At 43.4% G+C, this 16790-nt stretch overlaps 1 protein-coding gene across 1 annotated transcript in view; it reads left to right on the forward strand.

The window, feature by feature from the left end:
* The window catches only part of adgrv1 (adhesion G protein-coupled receptor V1), a gene marked incomplete at its 5' end in the record, with an annotated part of 266650 nt that overhangs the window by 204918 nt on the left and 44942 nt on the right, over nt 1-16790 (forward strand). Inside the window, one exon of the mRNA XM_080433472.1 lies at nt 7883-8040. Within this exon, the coding sequence (XP_080289598.1) occupies nt 7883-8040 (158 nt within the window). The remainder of the gene's footprint in view (nt 1-7882; nt 8041-16790) is intronic.

Below are 16790 nucleotides of genomic sequence, written 5' to 3' on the forward strand. Positions count from 1 at the left end.
CTGATGTGGTTAATGTGTGTTTTGTAAAAATAATCAAAATCTACAAAGTAATTAGTAACTAAAGTTTTCAAATAATTGTAGTGGAGTACAAGTACAATATTTGCCTTTGAGATGTAGTGGAGTAGAAGTAAAAGTACTGCAAATTGGAAATACTCCAGTAAAGTAAAAGTACCTCAAAACTGTACTTAAGTACAGTATTTGAGTAAATGTACTTAGTTACTTTACACCACTGCCCATGTCACCATTCAAACCCATATCACCAGATTCAAGCCCATGTCATTCCGCACAACAAGCCACAATAGAGACACACGGCCGGAAGCGGAAGGCCTACAAATCCACGCCCACTTTTGACACTCGGGGTCCGTTAGAACGATGAACTGCAGCTCTCAATGCAATCTCTATGAGAGGCATTGTAAAATACCGTCATTTCACTGGTTAACTACTGAGGCTGTAGCGATTTTTTTTGTGTTCTAATAATCTGTCCCATTTGTTTAATTTGTCCTTTTTAATGTCCCATATCTTTCATCTCGATATACTACCCACAATATACTATAATATACTCCATCAGTATGTCAAAACCGCTAGCATCGGAGATCTAGAGTTTAAGTGGTTGCATGGTATATACGTCACGGACGCATCCCTTGAGGTTTTCAATACCCAGAAAACTGGCGAAAGTGGCCGTTTTCAATAGGTTTTGGTCATTATCTCTGGAACAATCTGCTCAGTTCAAAGCTTGTTGGATGCGTGACTTTGAGGACATTAAGCACGCAATAACACATTTTCGGGTTATTTTTCTTTTTTTAGGGGAGGCGAGATCTTAGTTGGGCAGGCGACCGCCTCTCCTGCCTCTACAGTGGGTACGCCACTGGTCGGCGCTCGGCGCTCGTAAAGACAGTGATGTCACTGAAATGCGACAACTTGTCTGTCTGCTGTCTACCCTCTGCTGTGTTAACATTATGGGTAACTCGTTAAAGTGGCAAATTAAATGTGAAACACATCAACTATTAAGAAAACAAGAAGATATGTTGACAAAGACACTCCATACATTTGGAAACATATTTTTATTTAAATCAATATCGTCTTCAGTTAATGCAGGATAATTTTAAAAGTAGGCTAACTTTCATATCCTCTCATAGGGAATGCATTGGCAGCTGCAGTTCATCGTTCTAACGGACCTCGAGTAGCGGCGCTGTCTCAAAAGTGGGCGTGAAATTTGTAGTCCCCGTGTGTCTCTATGATGCCCCTGAAATCCCCTTCTCTAAAGAAAATCCTGTCCTTGAACGGTCAGGAATTTATCTCCACACACGCCTTCAGTTAGAATTCCCTGCAGTGTGGTGTGTCTGTCAGGAAACCCCTCGTTGGAGCCACAACTCTATTCCCAGTGACAGCAGAGAAAACTGTAAATCTAAACGGGGAACATCTTTGCAATTCCTGATTTATACTTCGTGTCACATGCACCGAAAATAGACGACCTACAATACAAGCTCTCATAACCTCGCATCGTGACACGTTTTGAGCTTGTAGATCGGCTATTTCCGGTGCGCAAAACCAAAGCATGAATCAGGTGTAATCAGTGGTGTAATGTAACTAAGTACATTTACTTAAGTGCTGTAGTTAAGTACACTTTTGAGGAATTGTTACTTTACTGGAGTATTTCCAAATTTCAATACTTTTACTTCTACTCCATTTAATCTCAGAGGCAAATATTGTACTTTTTACTCCACCACAATTATTTGACAACTTTAGTTACTAGTTACTTTGTAGATTTTGATTATTATTACTATGGATACTTAGGCTATTTGAAAATAGCCAATCTACAAGCTCACAACGAATTGCGTTGTGAACAGAGTATTTCTACATTGCAGTATTGATACTTTTATACTTAAGTAAAAACAATTAGTGTACTTTTTCCACCACTGTGGGTGTAATGTTTTCTCAAGTCCCGCTCCGGGACCTCCCTGGGGTTTGGCGTATCCTTTGACGACCTGGGATTCTTTCCTTCTCCTCCTTTTGGCGTATCCTTTGACGACCTGGGATTCTTTCCTTCTCCTCCTCTCCTCAAGGCCACGGCGGGACAAATAGTAATACCCACATTACCACATGTTTACCCTCGCCCCAAGACCACATGATGCAATCCTTTATTTGACATACCGCACATTTTATTTTGGCTAGCACGCACCAATTATTCCTGGATGTGAATCAATGCCACCGGGTTCATGTCCGCATAGGCAGTGTGTGTTGGTGTGCCAAACCCAGCTTGTGAAAAAGGATACGCGGTCACATTGGAGTTGTTTGTGATAGTAGTGTGTTTGGCTGAAACGGAGATTGTGTGAGGATGTTGATTTTCCCACACACACACAACACACACACACACACACACACACACACACACACACACACACACACACACACACACACACACACACACACACACACACACACACACACACACACACACACACACACACACACACACACAAACACCTCTCATTCAGTTTTGTCTAATGATGGACCTGGAGAAAACAAATGATGGGAATGGGAATGATGGGAATTTAATGGAACAATAACATGGCATTTCAAAGTGCTTTGCACAAAACATTAGGCTAAACATTGACAAATTAAGACATTAAGACACAGAGCGTTAAGGCAAAGGAAGGAAACGCAAGAAAAGGATGTTCGTATACAGTCTAAACGGAAAAAGACAATAAGAAAAGGGGAAAATAAGAGAATAAAGTGCAGAAGTGCTAAAAAAAAACTAAACATGCAGAGACAGTCTCAATTGACAGACTAAAAAGACAGAGACAGAGAGACCAGTCATAGTATAGAAATACTAGGCTGTCTGCAAGTCATTCATTCACTCCCTATTATTCATAGGGAGATTTCTATGTTGAAGACTAAATCTTGAGCTAATCTGCTAAATAAAACCTTCGGACTTTGTGGATTTGGCAATAAATAATTAACTGATAGTAATATTACTGATTCAGTCACATTCCTTGAGCCCTGAAACCGAGGTTTTGACACAAAAACACAGATTTTAAGCTCCCAGCAGCCATCGCGGACGCCATCTTGAAAATGATGCCTTTCCAGAAGTTAGATTTTCTTACATTTTTGGTATGATATTTAGCATGCCCAATAGTAACAGAATCTTTTCTATCAATTATTTGGGGTTTCAACCATATACTGACCTATCTAATATTGGAATTATTGCAAACCGACCACTAGGGGGTTAGCCCAAGTCGATTGCGATGGTTTTTGAAAACGTTGTGCCCATACCAAGTGCACAATCTTCATGATTTTTGACGGATTCCCTCACAGCTATAGTGAGTGTGTGATTCGGGGCGGCCATAGCTGAGTGGTTAGTGAGCCCGCCTAGGGAACCAGAGGCCCTGGTTGCCCCAGGTTCGATTCCAGGCTATCCCAGCATATGCGCCGATGATATGAAATTTGTCCCTGAGCAAGACTCTTAACCCCAATTGCTCACAGGTTCTCATTGGAAACAAGACCGCAAGGACTTTCATGAACGACCTGTTAAAAGGAATTATCCTTATCCTTATGACAGACACATTCACACTCTGAGTCATGCCAATAAAGCTCCTTTGAATTGAGTCATTGTTGAATTGGAAATAATGTTACACAACGAATAAATCAAAAGTTACGAAACAGGCCTGTATTTGGCACAGATGTATCATTGTGACTGTCAAGCGTCAGAGTGGCATTTAAAGTGTTCCACGCATTCTCTCACGCGGTCCTCTTTCCTTTTAGATTGGCAGCAGTAGTCAGTAATATCTTTGGGGTCTGGAGCTCCTGGAACTCCTATACAGAGCACCACCTTACACACACACACACACACACACACACACACACACACACACACACACACACACACACACACACACACACACACACACACACACACACACACACACACACACGCTAACACACACACACACACACACACACACACACACACACACACACACACACACACACACACACACACACACACACACACACACACACACACACACACACGCTAGGATCATTAGTGTAGGGATTGCCCTCATAGAGAGCATAGTGTATTTATTTATATACAGTAGTACAGTATGTGTTTTAGGTCAGAGGATGGCACACACACTCTTGGTATTTGGCACTGGAAATGCCGTGTGTGTGTGTGTGTGTGTGTGTGTGTGTGTGTGTGTGTGTGTGTGTGTGTGTGTGTGTGTGTGTGTGTGTGTGTGTGTGTGTGTGTGTGTGTGTGTGTGTGTGTGTGTGTGTGTGTGTGTGTGCGCGTGTGCGCATGTGCGTGCCCATGGATGCACGTACGGTAGACTGGTATTTTCGCTCTGGGTCATGTTACAAGGCAAGTGCACTTGTATTATACAGTAGCAAAATTCAACAACGAGGCAATTCAAAGTGCTTTGCCTAAAATATGAAAAACATTAACACATTGACACAGAGCAAATAAATGAAATACAAATATATGACTGTATAGATTACAATTTAAAAGACGACCCAGAATACAAAACAAGACTTCAATGAACTCTCAACCACAAACCCACAAACCTTTTCATGTCAAGGACGCCCAAATGTATGTATTTGGCCGTGGACCCCCATCTGAAAAGATTTTGTGCCAGGATTTATGTTGTTAGGCAACAAAAGATTCAAGTGACACTATATGGTTGGTTAAAGTACAGCATAGCATACATAGGGCTTAAGTGGTTGAGAACATGAGAACATGCACGCCCATATCCACTTACACATGTTTGGCGCAGGGAACATACTGTATCCACACAGCCTCGGACAAACATGGACACACACACACACACACACACATCTACAGTATGCATATAATCTACAAGCCCACAACGTGTGGGCTTGTACTGTAGATCGGCTATTTTCGGTGCACGACACGACACCGGCACTCAGGCATAACGCCAGCTCTGACCTCCTAAACTTATGTTTGTAATCCTAATCCTAACCCCCTAACCTAAATCTTTTCCGTCTGAATCCCATACCACCCAAATTTAGAACGAACATGGGAAAGTTCTCGTTTTACTACTGTGCCACCACAACGTGGAATGCCCTGACACCAGAGCCATATAAGGAAAGTTGCGTCACCTCCGTTCACTTCATCGGGCCAGTCTTCTACAGAGCGTTCTATTGGCTGAATAGTGACAAAGCCCTGAACCGGACGTTTACGGAATGCACTCGAATCTATGAGTGTTGTGTCACCATTTCGAGTTTACATGAACCACGTGACCGGCACTGTTTCTGCCGCCTAGTTGACGTAACTCTCCGATAGAAGGCTCCACCTGACACCATCCATTAACCCATCTCTTTTGTACATATATTGCTTGTATTTTTCTTGATGACATGTATTATTGTGTTCATTTTGTATGCTATGTTGATGAATTGAATACATAGGACCACAATGGAAACAAGTCCCCAGGACTTTTTTGTGTTATCCTTTTAGCCTTAATGTCACGTGCTGTTTACATTTCTGACTAATAACGTATTCAATCAATCAATCAATCAATCAATTCCTAATTGTAAACCCCGCCCCAAAAAAAATAATAATCTTGTAAGAACTTGGAAAAATGCCCTCACACAATGTCTAATTCTCAAATCTGACTACATTTGTGGGGACATTAGGTCCTCATAAGTATAGTAACAAATGTGCACCCGCGCTCGCGCACACACACACACACACACATACACATTTGAAATATTTATTTATGTCCACATAAACAGAAGTTCACGAATGCCTTGTACAAAGGACATAAACACTGCAAGTGCAAGTGCAGTCAGACAATAGGAAAACAGCCAGTTACAATGTCCCTAAACGGCAGAACATTGTTACGTACAATACAGTTGACATACTTGTCAGACACAAGCAGACATAAATCATGGATAACAACGGAAACGACACCTCCTCCAAATTGAGCGGCTTCCTATAATAGCTGATAATGAGCAGTACCTCGGTAACTGCTTGGCCGTCCACAGACGCACACACACACACACACACACACACACACACACACACACACACACCCCCCTCAGTGCACAGTATTTATCTACAGTACGTATTAACCCGACGATTCTCTTGTCCCGTGGGCCAGCATAGCAGCAGTTGTTGCTTTTTCAAAGTTCCTGGCAGCCGGCCCTGGGGGGACAGTTTAGCTCTTTAAGACCGGGAACGCATCTGTGTGTCATTTTTAGATTTCGTTGGGCTGTTCAAAAATGGCAAATATACAAGCTCATAGCGCGGCACCATGCTATGAGCTTGTAGATTGTTGATTGTTGAAAAATCATGAAAAGTTGTGCAAATATTTTTTTTGGCGGACATTTGTAACTCAAATCTTTGCTTCTGGGGGTTCCTGGAACTAAATATTTAACAAAATGCGTTCCCGGTCTTAATGGGTTAAAACGTAACACTCAGCAGACGTATAGTCACGTAACCGCTCCACACAAATCACACACAGACACACACCCATGAAGCTCTGTGTTTGTTTGTCCTGTTGTTCTCGGTGAAAGGAAGGAAAAACCTTTTTAAGCGCCTTTGGGGCTCTTAGATTGACCCCTCACGCCCACCTCCCCCCCGCCTCCCCCCCATGCTGACCTTGTTTTTTAGCAGACTTATAAGAGCATGTTTTCCTCTCCGCAGGAAACGGGGAAATGCAGTGAAAAGTGAAAAGCAGGTCGAGAGGCTTTCAGGAAGGCTCATGGGTATCAGCTAGCATGATCCTGTTATTGAAAGTTGAGGCAACGAGGTCTTAGCCGGAATACAGACTTAAAAAGACTGTGTAATACGTTCTCTGAATCCCTTCCCGTTCGCACGCACGCACGCCAGCACGCGCTCACGCACGCTCGCTCTCACACACGCACGCACGCACGCACGCACGCACGCACGCACGCACGCACGCACGCACGCACGCACGCACGCACGCACGCACGCACGCACGCACGCACGCACGCACGCACGCACGCACGCACGCACGCACGCACGCACGCACGCACGCATGCTCTCACTCACACACGCATGCACTCTCTCTCACACACACACACACACACTCACACACACTCACACGGCTTAACTTGTGGGGCCGGACGGGAACAGCAGGCTTACGTCATTCGGTTTTTGTTGAAACAACTTTATCCTCCTGTTTCTCAACCCTTTTTTTCTCCTCTCAACCGCAATCTCCTCACTACTTTTTTCTTTTACGGTTACTGTTGTTAAGGCCTCTTGCTTCATTTCTACACTGGAGGGAGACGAGAAAGAGGGTGGGGGGAGGAGAGAGAGAGAGTGCAGAGACAGACAGACAGACAGACAGACAGACAGACAGAGAGAGTGCAGAGAGAGACAGACAGACAGACAGAAAGAGTGCAGAGAGAGACAGACAGACAGACAGACAGACAGACAGAGTGCAGAGAGAGACAGACAGACAGACAGACAGACAGACAGACAGACAGACAGACAGACAGACAGACAGACAGACAGACAGACAGACAGACAGACAGACAGACAGACAGACAGACAGACAGACAGACAGACAGACAGACAGAGAGAGAGAGAGTGGATGATTGTCTACCTCACACGTAGAACACAAACCCCTTGACTTAAATAGATAGAAGGTAGATAGAAATATGTTTTATTGATCCTGGGGGAAATTCCAGAATCCTTATCACAATATGATGTTGTCATGCATAAAAACCTGTGTCCTGTAATTCTCAGAAGAGCAATGGAACATAGATTGATTTTTTTCGTTACAAAGTTTGGTCTTGAATTGTAGGTGGCATTAAAAATGTCTTCACTTGAACTTGAACAGACACCCTAGAGAGCCGACTGACCAGCATTGCTGTTCTGTCTTGTTCTGTCCTACAGGTGCTTCATCCCCAACATCTATGCAGCTCTGTGCACGGCCGTGCTGGTCCCTCTCATCTGCCTGGTGGGGGTCCTGGTGGTCTTCATACACGCGTACCAGGTCACCCAGCAGTGGAAGTGTTACGATGACATCTACCGCGGGCGCGCCAACAGCACAGGTACCGTCCCACACACACCTCACCATAACACTCTACCTTAACAACAGGCAGGGTCTTCAACAAGGGAGTTCTCCTCAGAGTTGCTACAGAGTTAATACCAAATCTTTTTGATTTGATTTACATTAGCCACTTGAATCCTTGCATCCCTATTCTGGGGACGACCCACGTTTTCCCACCCAGCCTCAGTAACTTCTCTGTGCTACGCAGGGGAGAGCCTGGCAAGTGGGGGCAAACACACACCCCCCACAACATGATATACGATTCTGTGCGGTACATAACTTGGACGGTGCTAAATAGGCTCAAGCGAACTTCGCAACGTTCGGCACGGCAACTCGAGCCTGGCTTTTCACGGTCGAAGAAAAACCTGTCAAATCAGAGTCGGAGGTGGGGGTGGGTCTAACGACAAGCCAATCAGCGAATATCTGCTAAAAAAAGCTGTGCGATGACGTCAGATGTAGGCGGATCCGTGGATCTCTTGTGATTGGTTTAGGAAAATTTGAATCCCCTCCCCCTGGTAATCGCGGACACTGCAGCCAATGTCAGACTGAAGCTCCACGCAGTTTCAAGCTGATAATCAGGCTAGTGCGGAAGGGCAGTGTTTCAGGTGGAGAGTGGTGCGCTACTGAGCGAAAATATAATTTGCACTGAGAAGATAATAGCTACAAACTGCGTTATACTCCCTACCTGTGGGATGCAGCAAAGTGCCGTTAAAGGGATACTTCACTCTCGGGCCGGGGACACATTTAAAAAAAATATTAAAAATAAATGAAAAAAGTTATGGAAAATTCATGGCCCCCTCACACATTAGTAGGACACTCTAATGCGTGAGGGGGCCATGAATTTTCCATAACTTTTTTCATTTATTTTTAATATTTTTTTTAAATGTGTCCCCGGCCCTAAAGTGAAGTATCCCTTTAAGGCATGCAGTGTGGAGGAAACTACATGAAGACGAAGGATAGAAGAAATGCGCTACTGAGGCAAAATATGGCCCAAACAAAACATTGATAACAACGAATAATCGATTTTTCGGCCAAATGTGGCGTGAATTGGACAGGTGGTCTGCTAGAACATATCTGCAACATACAGTAGCAGAGAAAACGATAATATACCAAACTCCGCCCCTCGCCTTTAAGGCGATTGTATTATTAGAGAGAGATATGTAGTGGGGGGGTCCCTGCTTCATCTCTTTCTCAGCTAAAGGGGGTCCCTAAAGTTGGGAGACCCCTGGTGTAGCATATTCACAACCATCCCTCCCAGAGAACAATAGAAAGGTTGCATATAGAGCTTAATGTATTCATATAGAGCTGAAAATACTGTAACCCACAGAGCAGCTTTGTGTTCTGTAACCTCTAGTATGTTTCACATAGCAGAGAATGACAGACACATTACAATGTAACACACACACACACACACACACACACACACACACACACACACACACACACACACACACACACACACACACACACACACACACACACACACACACACACACACACACACACACACACACACACACTGTCCCCACCAAACACACTCCCTGTCATTTAGTATGGGGGGGGGGGGGGTGTGTGTGTGTGTGTGTGTGTGTGTGTGTGTGTGTGTGTGTGTGTGTGTGTGTGTGTGTGTGTGTGTGTGTGTGTGTGTGTGTGTGTGTGTGTGTGTGTGTGTGTGTGTGTGTGTGTGTGTGTGTGTGTGGCCTGTATAGCAGTTGTTTACACCACACAGCTAATCCTCCACACAGCGGCCCACGGCTGCCAGGCTATTTTTACCTTAGCCTAGCGGAACTCTCTCCAAAAACCTCTCCGTCACTCCAGTCCTGACCTGCTCCACAAAGCGCTGGATCTAATTATGCAACCCATCTGATTCTGATCACACACACACACACACACACACACACACACACACACGCAGAGCTGTTTACAAAAATCAAACACAATTTTGGACAGTATGCTGTGAAAGTCACAGAGTAGCAACACATACCGTATTTATAGCTCCTGTTCAGTTCACCCTCTCACCATTCTGTATAGCTGTGGTTATCAAAGTGGGGTCCGGGGACCCCCAGGGGTCCTCACTTTGTGCCGCGCTGAGAGCTTGTATACATCTGCCATTTTTTTTTTATCTCTAAAATGTTCGGAACATTTTGAATAATGTAGAATTTTGTTTAACACAATTCTTCTCTTCTGGGAGGTTCCAGAAGAGAAGGCTATTCAAAAATAGCAGATATACAAGCTCATAGCTCGGCACTCGGTGCCGCACTATGAGCTTGTAGATCTGCTATTTTTGAGAAATCATGACAATTTGTGCAAATCTTTGAATATATATATTTTTAAAGCGAACATGTAACTCCAATCTTTGCTTCTGATGGTCCCTGGAACAACACATTTTGAGATGGGGGTCCACCACGGCCAAATACATGTATCAATTTGGGGGTCCTTGACATTCTCCCTCTTACCATTTTGTCCGGTTCACCCTCTCACCCCAGGCCCACCCACGTAGTAGAGTAGTCCCGGGGCCACACTGCTCTGGTCCATCCAGTGTCATGGGTGGGCCCTTAATCCATGGCCATTGGTGGGAATCCTGCAGGCTTAGATTGGTGCTGCGATGTCAAGGCCCTCCAATGACAAAGCAAAGCCTGCATTAGTGCCAGTCCCGTGACTGGCAGCACCATGGGCCACAGTTTGTGCCCACAGGCAGCCGCTGTGTGTGGGCCACCACCACTGGTACTCACTGGTGTGTGTGTGTGTGTGTGTGTGTGTGTGTGTGTGTGTGTGTGTGTGTGTGTGTGTGTGTGTGTGTGTGTGTGTGTGTGTGTGTGTGTGTGTGTGTGTGTGTGTGTGTGTGTGTGTGTGAGTGTGTGTGTGTGTGTGTGAGTGAGTGAGTGAGTGAGCGAGCGAGCGCACGTGCATGGATTAAAGTTCTCAGTCGCCACGACTGATTTCATTGTTATTTGGATTCCATAGAAGCTAGCCTGGAAGCATGTTGTGCAGCGAAAATAGCCTATCTACAAGCTCTCAGCTTTGTAGATAGGCTATTTAAAGTGGTCAAAGTAGCAGAAGTTCAGAAGCTTAAATATGTTTATTTTAACTAGAGTTGAATTGAATACTCAAGCATTTTTACCGTGCGATTGTGTCTGTTTTTCTGGGCCTCCCTGCCTGTTCTTCAGCTACCTGACACCACCTTGCTGGGCTCTGCAAGCCTGCAAAACAAACACACACACACACACACACACACACACACACACACACACACACACACACACACACACACACACACACACACACACACACACACACACACACACACACACACACACACACACACACACACACACACACACACACACAGAGGTTTTGAAGTGAGACGGAGGTTGAGACGAGGTCACCGTGGTTTGGGGTTGTTGTCAGATTAAGTCCTAACCACAAAACTGTCCCCAGTGTACTGTATACTTCCACATTGATTTAACATAAAGAGAAAAGCTGTTATTTATACTTCCTTGAACAGCAACATTCCTCGCCAGAAGGAATTGATTTTTTCACGTAAGAAAAAGTTGAAAAGGTGTTATTTTTGGCAAGCGATACAGTCGCACAATGCAATGATTCTCAAACTTTTTCATGTCAAGGTACCCACAAATCGATATACATTTGGCCGCAGCCCCGCCCATCTGAAAATGTTTTGTCCCAGGGACCCCCAGAAGAGAAGATTTGTGTTTTTATATATATATATATATATATATATATATATATATATATATATATATATATATATATATATATATATATATATATATATATATATATTATAAATGTTTCAAACACTTTAACGATTTTTCAACAATAGCAGACGTACAATTTGGTATATTGCACATATTGGTTGTGCAGGTTGTGCACATATTGGTTTCAAGATGTGGCTTATTTTTTTTATTTTTTAAAATACTTTATTGCAGGTTCGTACATTACATTACATGTTATTGATTTCATTTATCTTACAAGTTCTTTACTTGTTTAATTCATCCTGCATAATTTTTTTAATTTTTTTAAATTACATATATCAACAAAAATGTATACAAAAAATGAAGAAAAAAAAAAGATGTGGCTTATTGAGTGATAAACAGGCCTGAAAGCTTCACTTCTGTGATCTGTGATATTTTAACACCTATCCCAGAATGCATTGCTGAAAGGTTCAGGGTTCACCGCCGTTTTTCTCTGAACTCACAAAGTCACACATAAGAGGACATCAGCGCCTCAATTGTAAATTGTAAATTGAGGTCATGTTATTGGGGGACCGGTGGTCTGTGCTCTGCCGAGCACATTGTATGTGTCGAAGAGCCAGTGCATGAAGAGTTAATCACACAAAAAAACTCATGTAGCTCAGCTTGTAGATCGGCTATTTTTGTTAACGTGCGACCAAGAATAATTTCCGTGGTCGTGTACGTGGGTTTATGTTGGCCTCAGATCGAGGAACAGCAGGTGAGTGCGTGTCCACGCTGTATGAGTCACTCTCCTACAGGAGAGGGAACATCTGAGCGCTCTAATTAGCTTCTCGTTAAGGCTTTGTGAGTTGCTTTTGAGTTGTTTTCACACACTCCCTCTTTCAAAAAACCCTTTCACCCGACTAAGTTTCTTTCTTCCTTCTGTTTTGCATCTCTCCATCTCTGTCCAGCCTTAGATTTTTTTAAACTTTGATTTTCTGCACCACATCTATAATCAACTGATTATGCAGATGGAGGTGTCCTTCCACTTAAATAGGATTAGGCGTCTAGCCAACAATGATGAGAAAGCGACAACTTTCTACATCATTCCAGCCATAAGCCCTAGAAACGGAGTCAAAGAAATATGACCAGAAAAAAGTGCTGGACATGACCAGAACACGTGGAAGATGGTCGCGGGGTCTGCTTGCACCTTGTCACACACCGGATTCAAACCTGGAAATGTTCTAGCAATGTTGGCTTTCGAAAGATGCTTTAAACTGTGTCAGTGCATGCTTTGAGCATAGAGATACAGAATGGACTCTGGACAAAGCTAGGCCATGTCCCATTCTTCAGTCCGACAGTGGAGCCCCTAGAAATCATCTTCCCCAATGTGTTCTAATATGTGATATAGAGGGATGTACCGTCGGTTCTTCTCCTCTCCCTTTCTTCTTTCCCTGCATCCGTCCGTCCGTCTATTGGTAATCGTAGTATTGTTCATACTATACATAGGTGTACTGTATGTGAGCACTGCCCAGTGTATGTGTGTATAAATAACTATTTGCATGAATAGATTTGTATGCACCTGTATGGGTGCATATTATGTTTGTGTGTGCAGTCTTCATATGCAACGTGTGCCAGTGTGCGTGTGGTGTGTAATGTTGAGGGAAGTGAGACGCACACACACGCAGTAGAGGCAGAGCGGCACAACGACCGCTTGGGAAATGAAAGATAGCGGAGTCTCCTACCGAGTCTCCTATTGACCAATGACCTGGTCATCTAATTAATGGCTCAGGAATGCGTAAAGAAATATATATATCTCCATGATTTCAAGGCTTCATGGGGTGCGTAATTGATTGAAAATAACGAACTACTCCTCTAAGGTGCTATAGAAATGCACTGTTCAACATTCTCTCTCACACACACGCACAGCACAGCACACACACATACACGCACGCACGCACGCACACATACACGCACGCACGCACGCACACACACACACACACACACACACACACACACACACACACACACACACACACACACACACACACACACACACACACACACACACACACACACACACACACACCTGTAGCACTAACGACATTGGCAGCTGTCTAAAGGAACAGTGTATAATAAGCGAACTCTGCTTTGCAACAGTAAAGGCTTTTCCACAATTAGGATGTTTCCTGGAACACTCACAACTTTCTAATATCCCTCAATTACTGCAGCCATATGGTGGCATAAATACATAAAAACACACCCACACCCATCTGATGCATGCTGCTTTCATTTAGTTGTTGTCGGGCAGAAACCTCTTATCTCCATATTTTAACTTTTTGTGTTTTTTCGTAAATTAACCTACTTGATCATACTACAGCATCAAAGTAGCAGATCTACAAGCTCGAAACGCGGCGCGAAGCAACGTGTTTCGAGCTTGTAGATCTGCTACTTTGCTGTTTTTGAATTTGAATCCTGTAAAGTTACAATTTTGGATATATGAGGTTTACACCCGACACAGCAACGATTTACTTTACAATGTTACTTTTAATACTAACAGCCAGGGGTGCAACAGTTATTCCAGTGTTTCTCAAACTTTTCCAATTCAAGGACCCCCAAATTGATATGTATTTGGCCGCGGACCCCCATCTGAAAAGCTTTTGTTCCAGGGATCCCCAGTAAAGAAGATGCATATACAGTATATATTAAAAAAAGCAAGTTTATTCAAAATTGTCCAAATATTTGTGATACTTCTCTGAAATGTTCAAAAATAGCAGATGTACAAGCTTGCAGCGCGGCACTAAATGTGAGCTTGTAGATCTGCTATTTTTCTGCTATTCTTTTGCTGGGGATCGCCTTATGTTTTCAGTAAAAACTAAGTAAACTATAGACAGAATAATCGCTAAGAAGATCATGGATATTTTCAGCCTTATTATGCTGGTTTTCTTTATAAAACTATAACATCTAACAACACAAGATAAAAGTCTCCAATGAAACTGAAAGATACTGCAATGCTAATTAATCCCGGCCAGCTTTACTGTATACACTATACAGCATGTTCCCTGCAGTACAAAGTACAACACTATGATACTATAATAATAATAAAGAAACCTCTTATCATCATAACAAAATACATGAACAAACACTGCAGTGTGGACTTAATGTTGTGTAGAGGTTAGAGGAGGTTATGGCCCCGTATTTTCAAAGCTACGCCTCATTAGAAAACAGCAATTATTATGACACTAGACGTGCCTTCACGGAACGCTGCACGTTACCTTTACCCTAGTCTCTAGATCTCTAGATCTACCTTTACCCTAGTCTCTAGATCTCTACATCTCTTTGAATGATACACAGTGATGGAAGAAGCACTGCCACTTTTCAGTAAAAGTATCAGTACCACAATTCATTAAAGGTCAACTGTGTAACTTTTGGCCGAATTTTTATATGTATATAAATATTTTAGGCGTCATTTCCCTCTTATCAGCCACTATATTATTGTGCTGGTGTGTTTCGCTGCAGAAAGACACATCCCTCTGGCTGTGTTTTGGTTTTGTTCCACTGTTTATGTTGATGTTCATCAGGGCGCCTCTCTCTGTTGGGGGGCGTTAATTGATTAATTGGGTTAATTGTGAGCTGAGTTAATTGATTGGGCCATAAAAGTGTCAAACTCCTTCTGTGTTCGTTAGTGCTCTCTCTAATCAATGAATGCATCAAAGACAGCCACCTGTTTGACGACGTCTCTCAGATGGGGGGGGGGGGGGGGGTTAACAACACACCTTCCCTGTGTGTACACAACACAGACCAGAAATCTTGCATAGTTGAGCTTTAAAGTAAATTGAAGTATGCGTCCAGTTGAACCTGCATACAATTGATTCCTGATTCCATTCTTTAAACCTGTGCAAACCTCTAAAACCGCCTTCATCATCCTCTGACATCCAAAAATACACTTCTTCTGCTGACACAGTCAGTCAGTGTCTCATCCTCAAATACTGCCAACGGAAAAGTTGTTACATCCCATTCCATGTACACATGGTGTACTGGCACACGGGCCGCTTTGGCCTTTTCAAGGCTATTGATAGCAAAGGGCCACGAAACAACAACACACCTGATCAATCAAACATACCGATCGGGTGTCCAAAATAAAGGCCACTGCATGTGTTCAACAGGTTCACACGTACCGTACGCTCATCATCAGTTCACCAACCAACCAACCACACAGCAGGATCCTGCACTCAAACGAACCCCCGCCGTCCGTCTAATCGCGTGTTTATTCTTTTATTTCCCCATTCCTGGCCTGGTGTTCAAAGTGCAGCCATCTTTAAGGGAACAAGAACAAGGCCATAAAAAGAAACAATAACAGTGGTTCACTGTGTGTGCTGCTCTGCCTTGTTGACTATTAGAGGTACAGAACACTCTCCACACCACTCTATCAAAAGGACATCACGTCTGGCAAACACACACACACACACACACCTTGCAGGTTCAATGAGGCCTGAGATAAGGGCTTTTTAACTGATGTGCTTTTGGATCAGATTCAGGTCCTGCAGGGTACACTGGGAAACCCACACGGCCGTGACAGCCAAATGAAGCTGCATGTCGGGTAGAAACCTCTTATCTCCATATTTTAAACTTTTCTTTTTTTTTTTCTTAACCCGTTTAAACCGGGAAAGCATCTGTGTAATTTTAGCTATATATACTATAGGGTGCGTTCGGAAATTGCGCACCGGAGCGCACTCGCCTATTAGTTTGTATTGGCCAGTGCGCTCAGTGCTATATATTCCGAACGCCCACCCATAATAGCAACATAAGTTTTTCAGAAGACTCTTAGGGTTTAAAATAGTGGTCTAGAACAGTGGCTCCCAAAAATAGCAGATATGCAAGCTCACATCTGCTATTTTTTTTTAAGTATTTTTTGAAAGATTGTGTTTGAAAAATGTTGAATCATTTAGATTTTTTTTTAACACAAATCTTCTCTTCCGAGAGGGTCCCTGGCTCAAAAAAATTTAAGATGGGGGGTCCGCGACCAAATACATTTTGGGGGGTCCTTGGCACGAAAAAC

Source organism: Gymnoscopelus braueri (assembly GCF_963280865.1).
Source record: "Gymnoscopelus braueri genome assembly, chromosome: 7".
NCBI lineage: Eukaryota > Metazoa > Chordata > Actinopteri > Myctophiformes > Myctophidae > Gymnoscopelus > Gymnoscopelus braueri.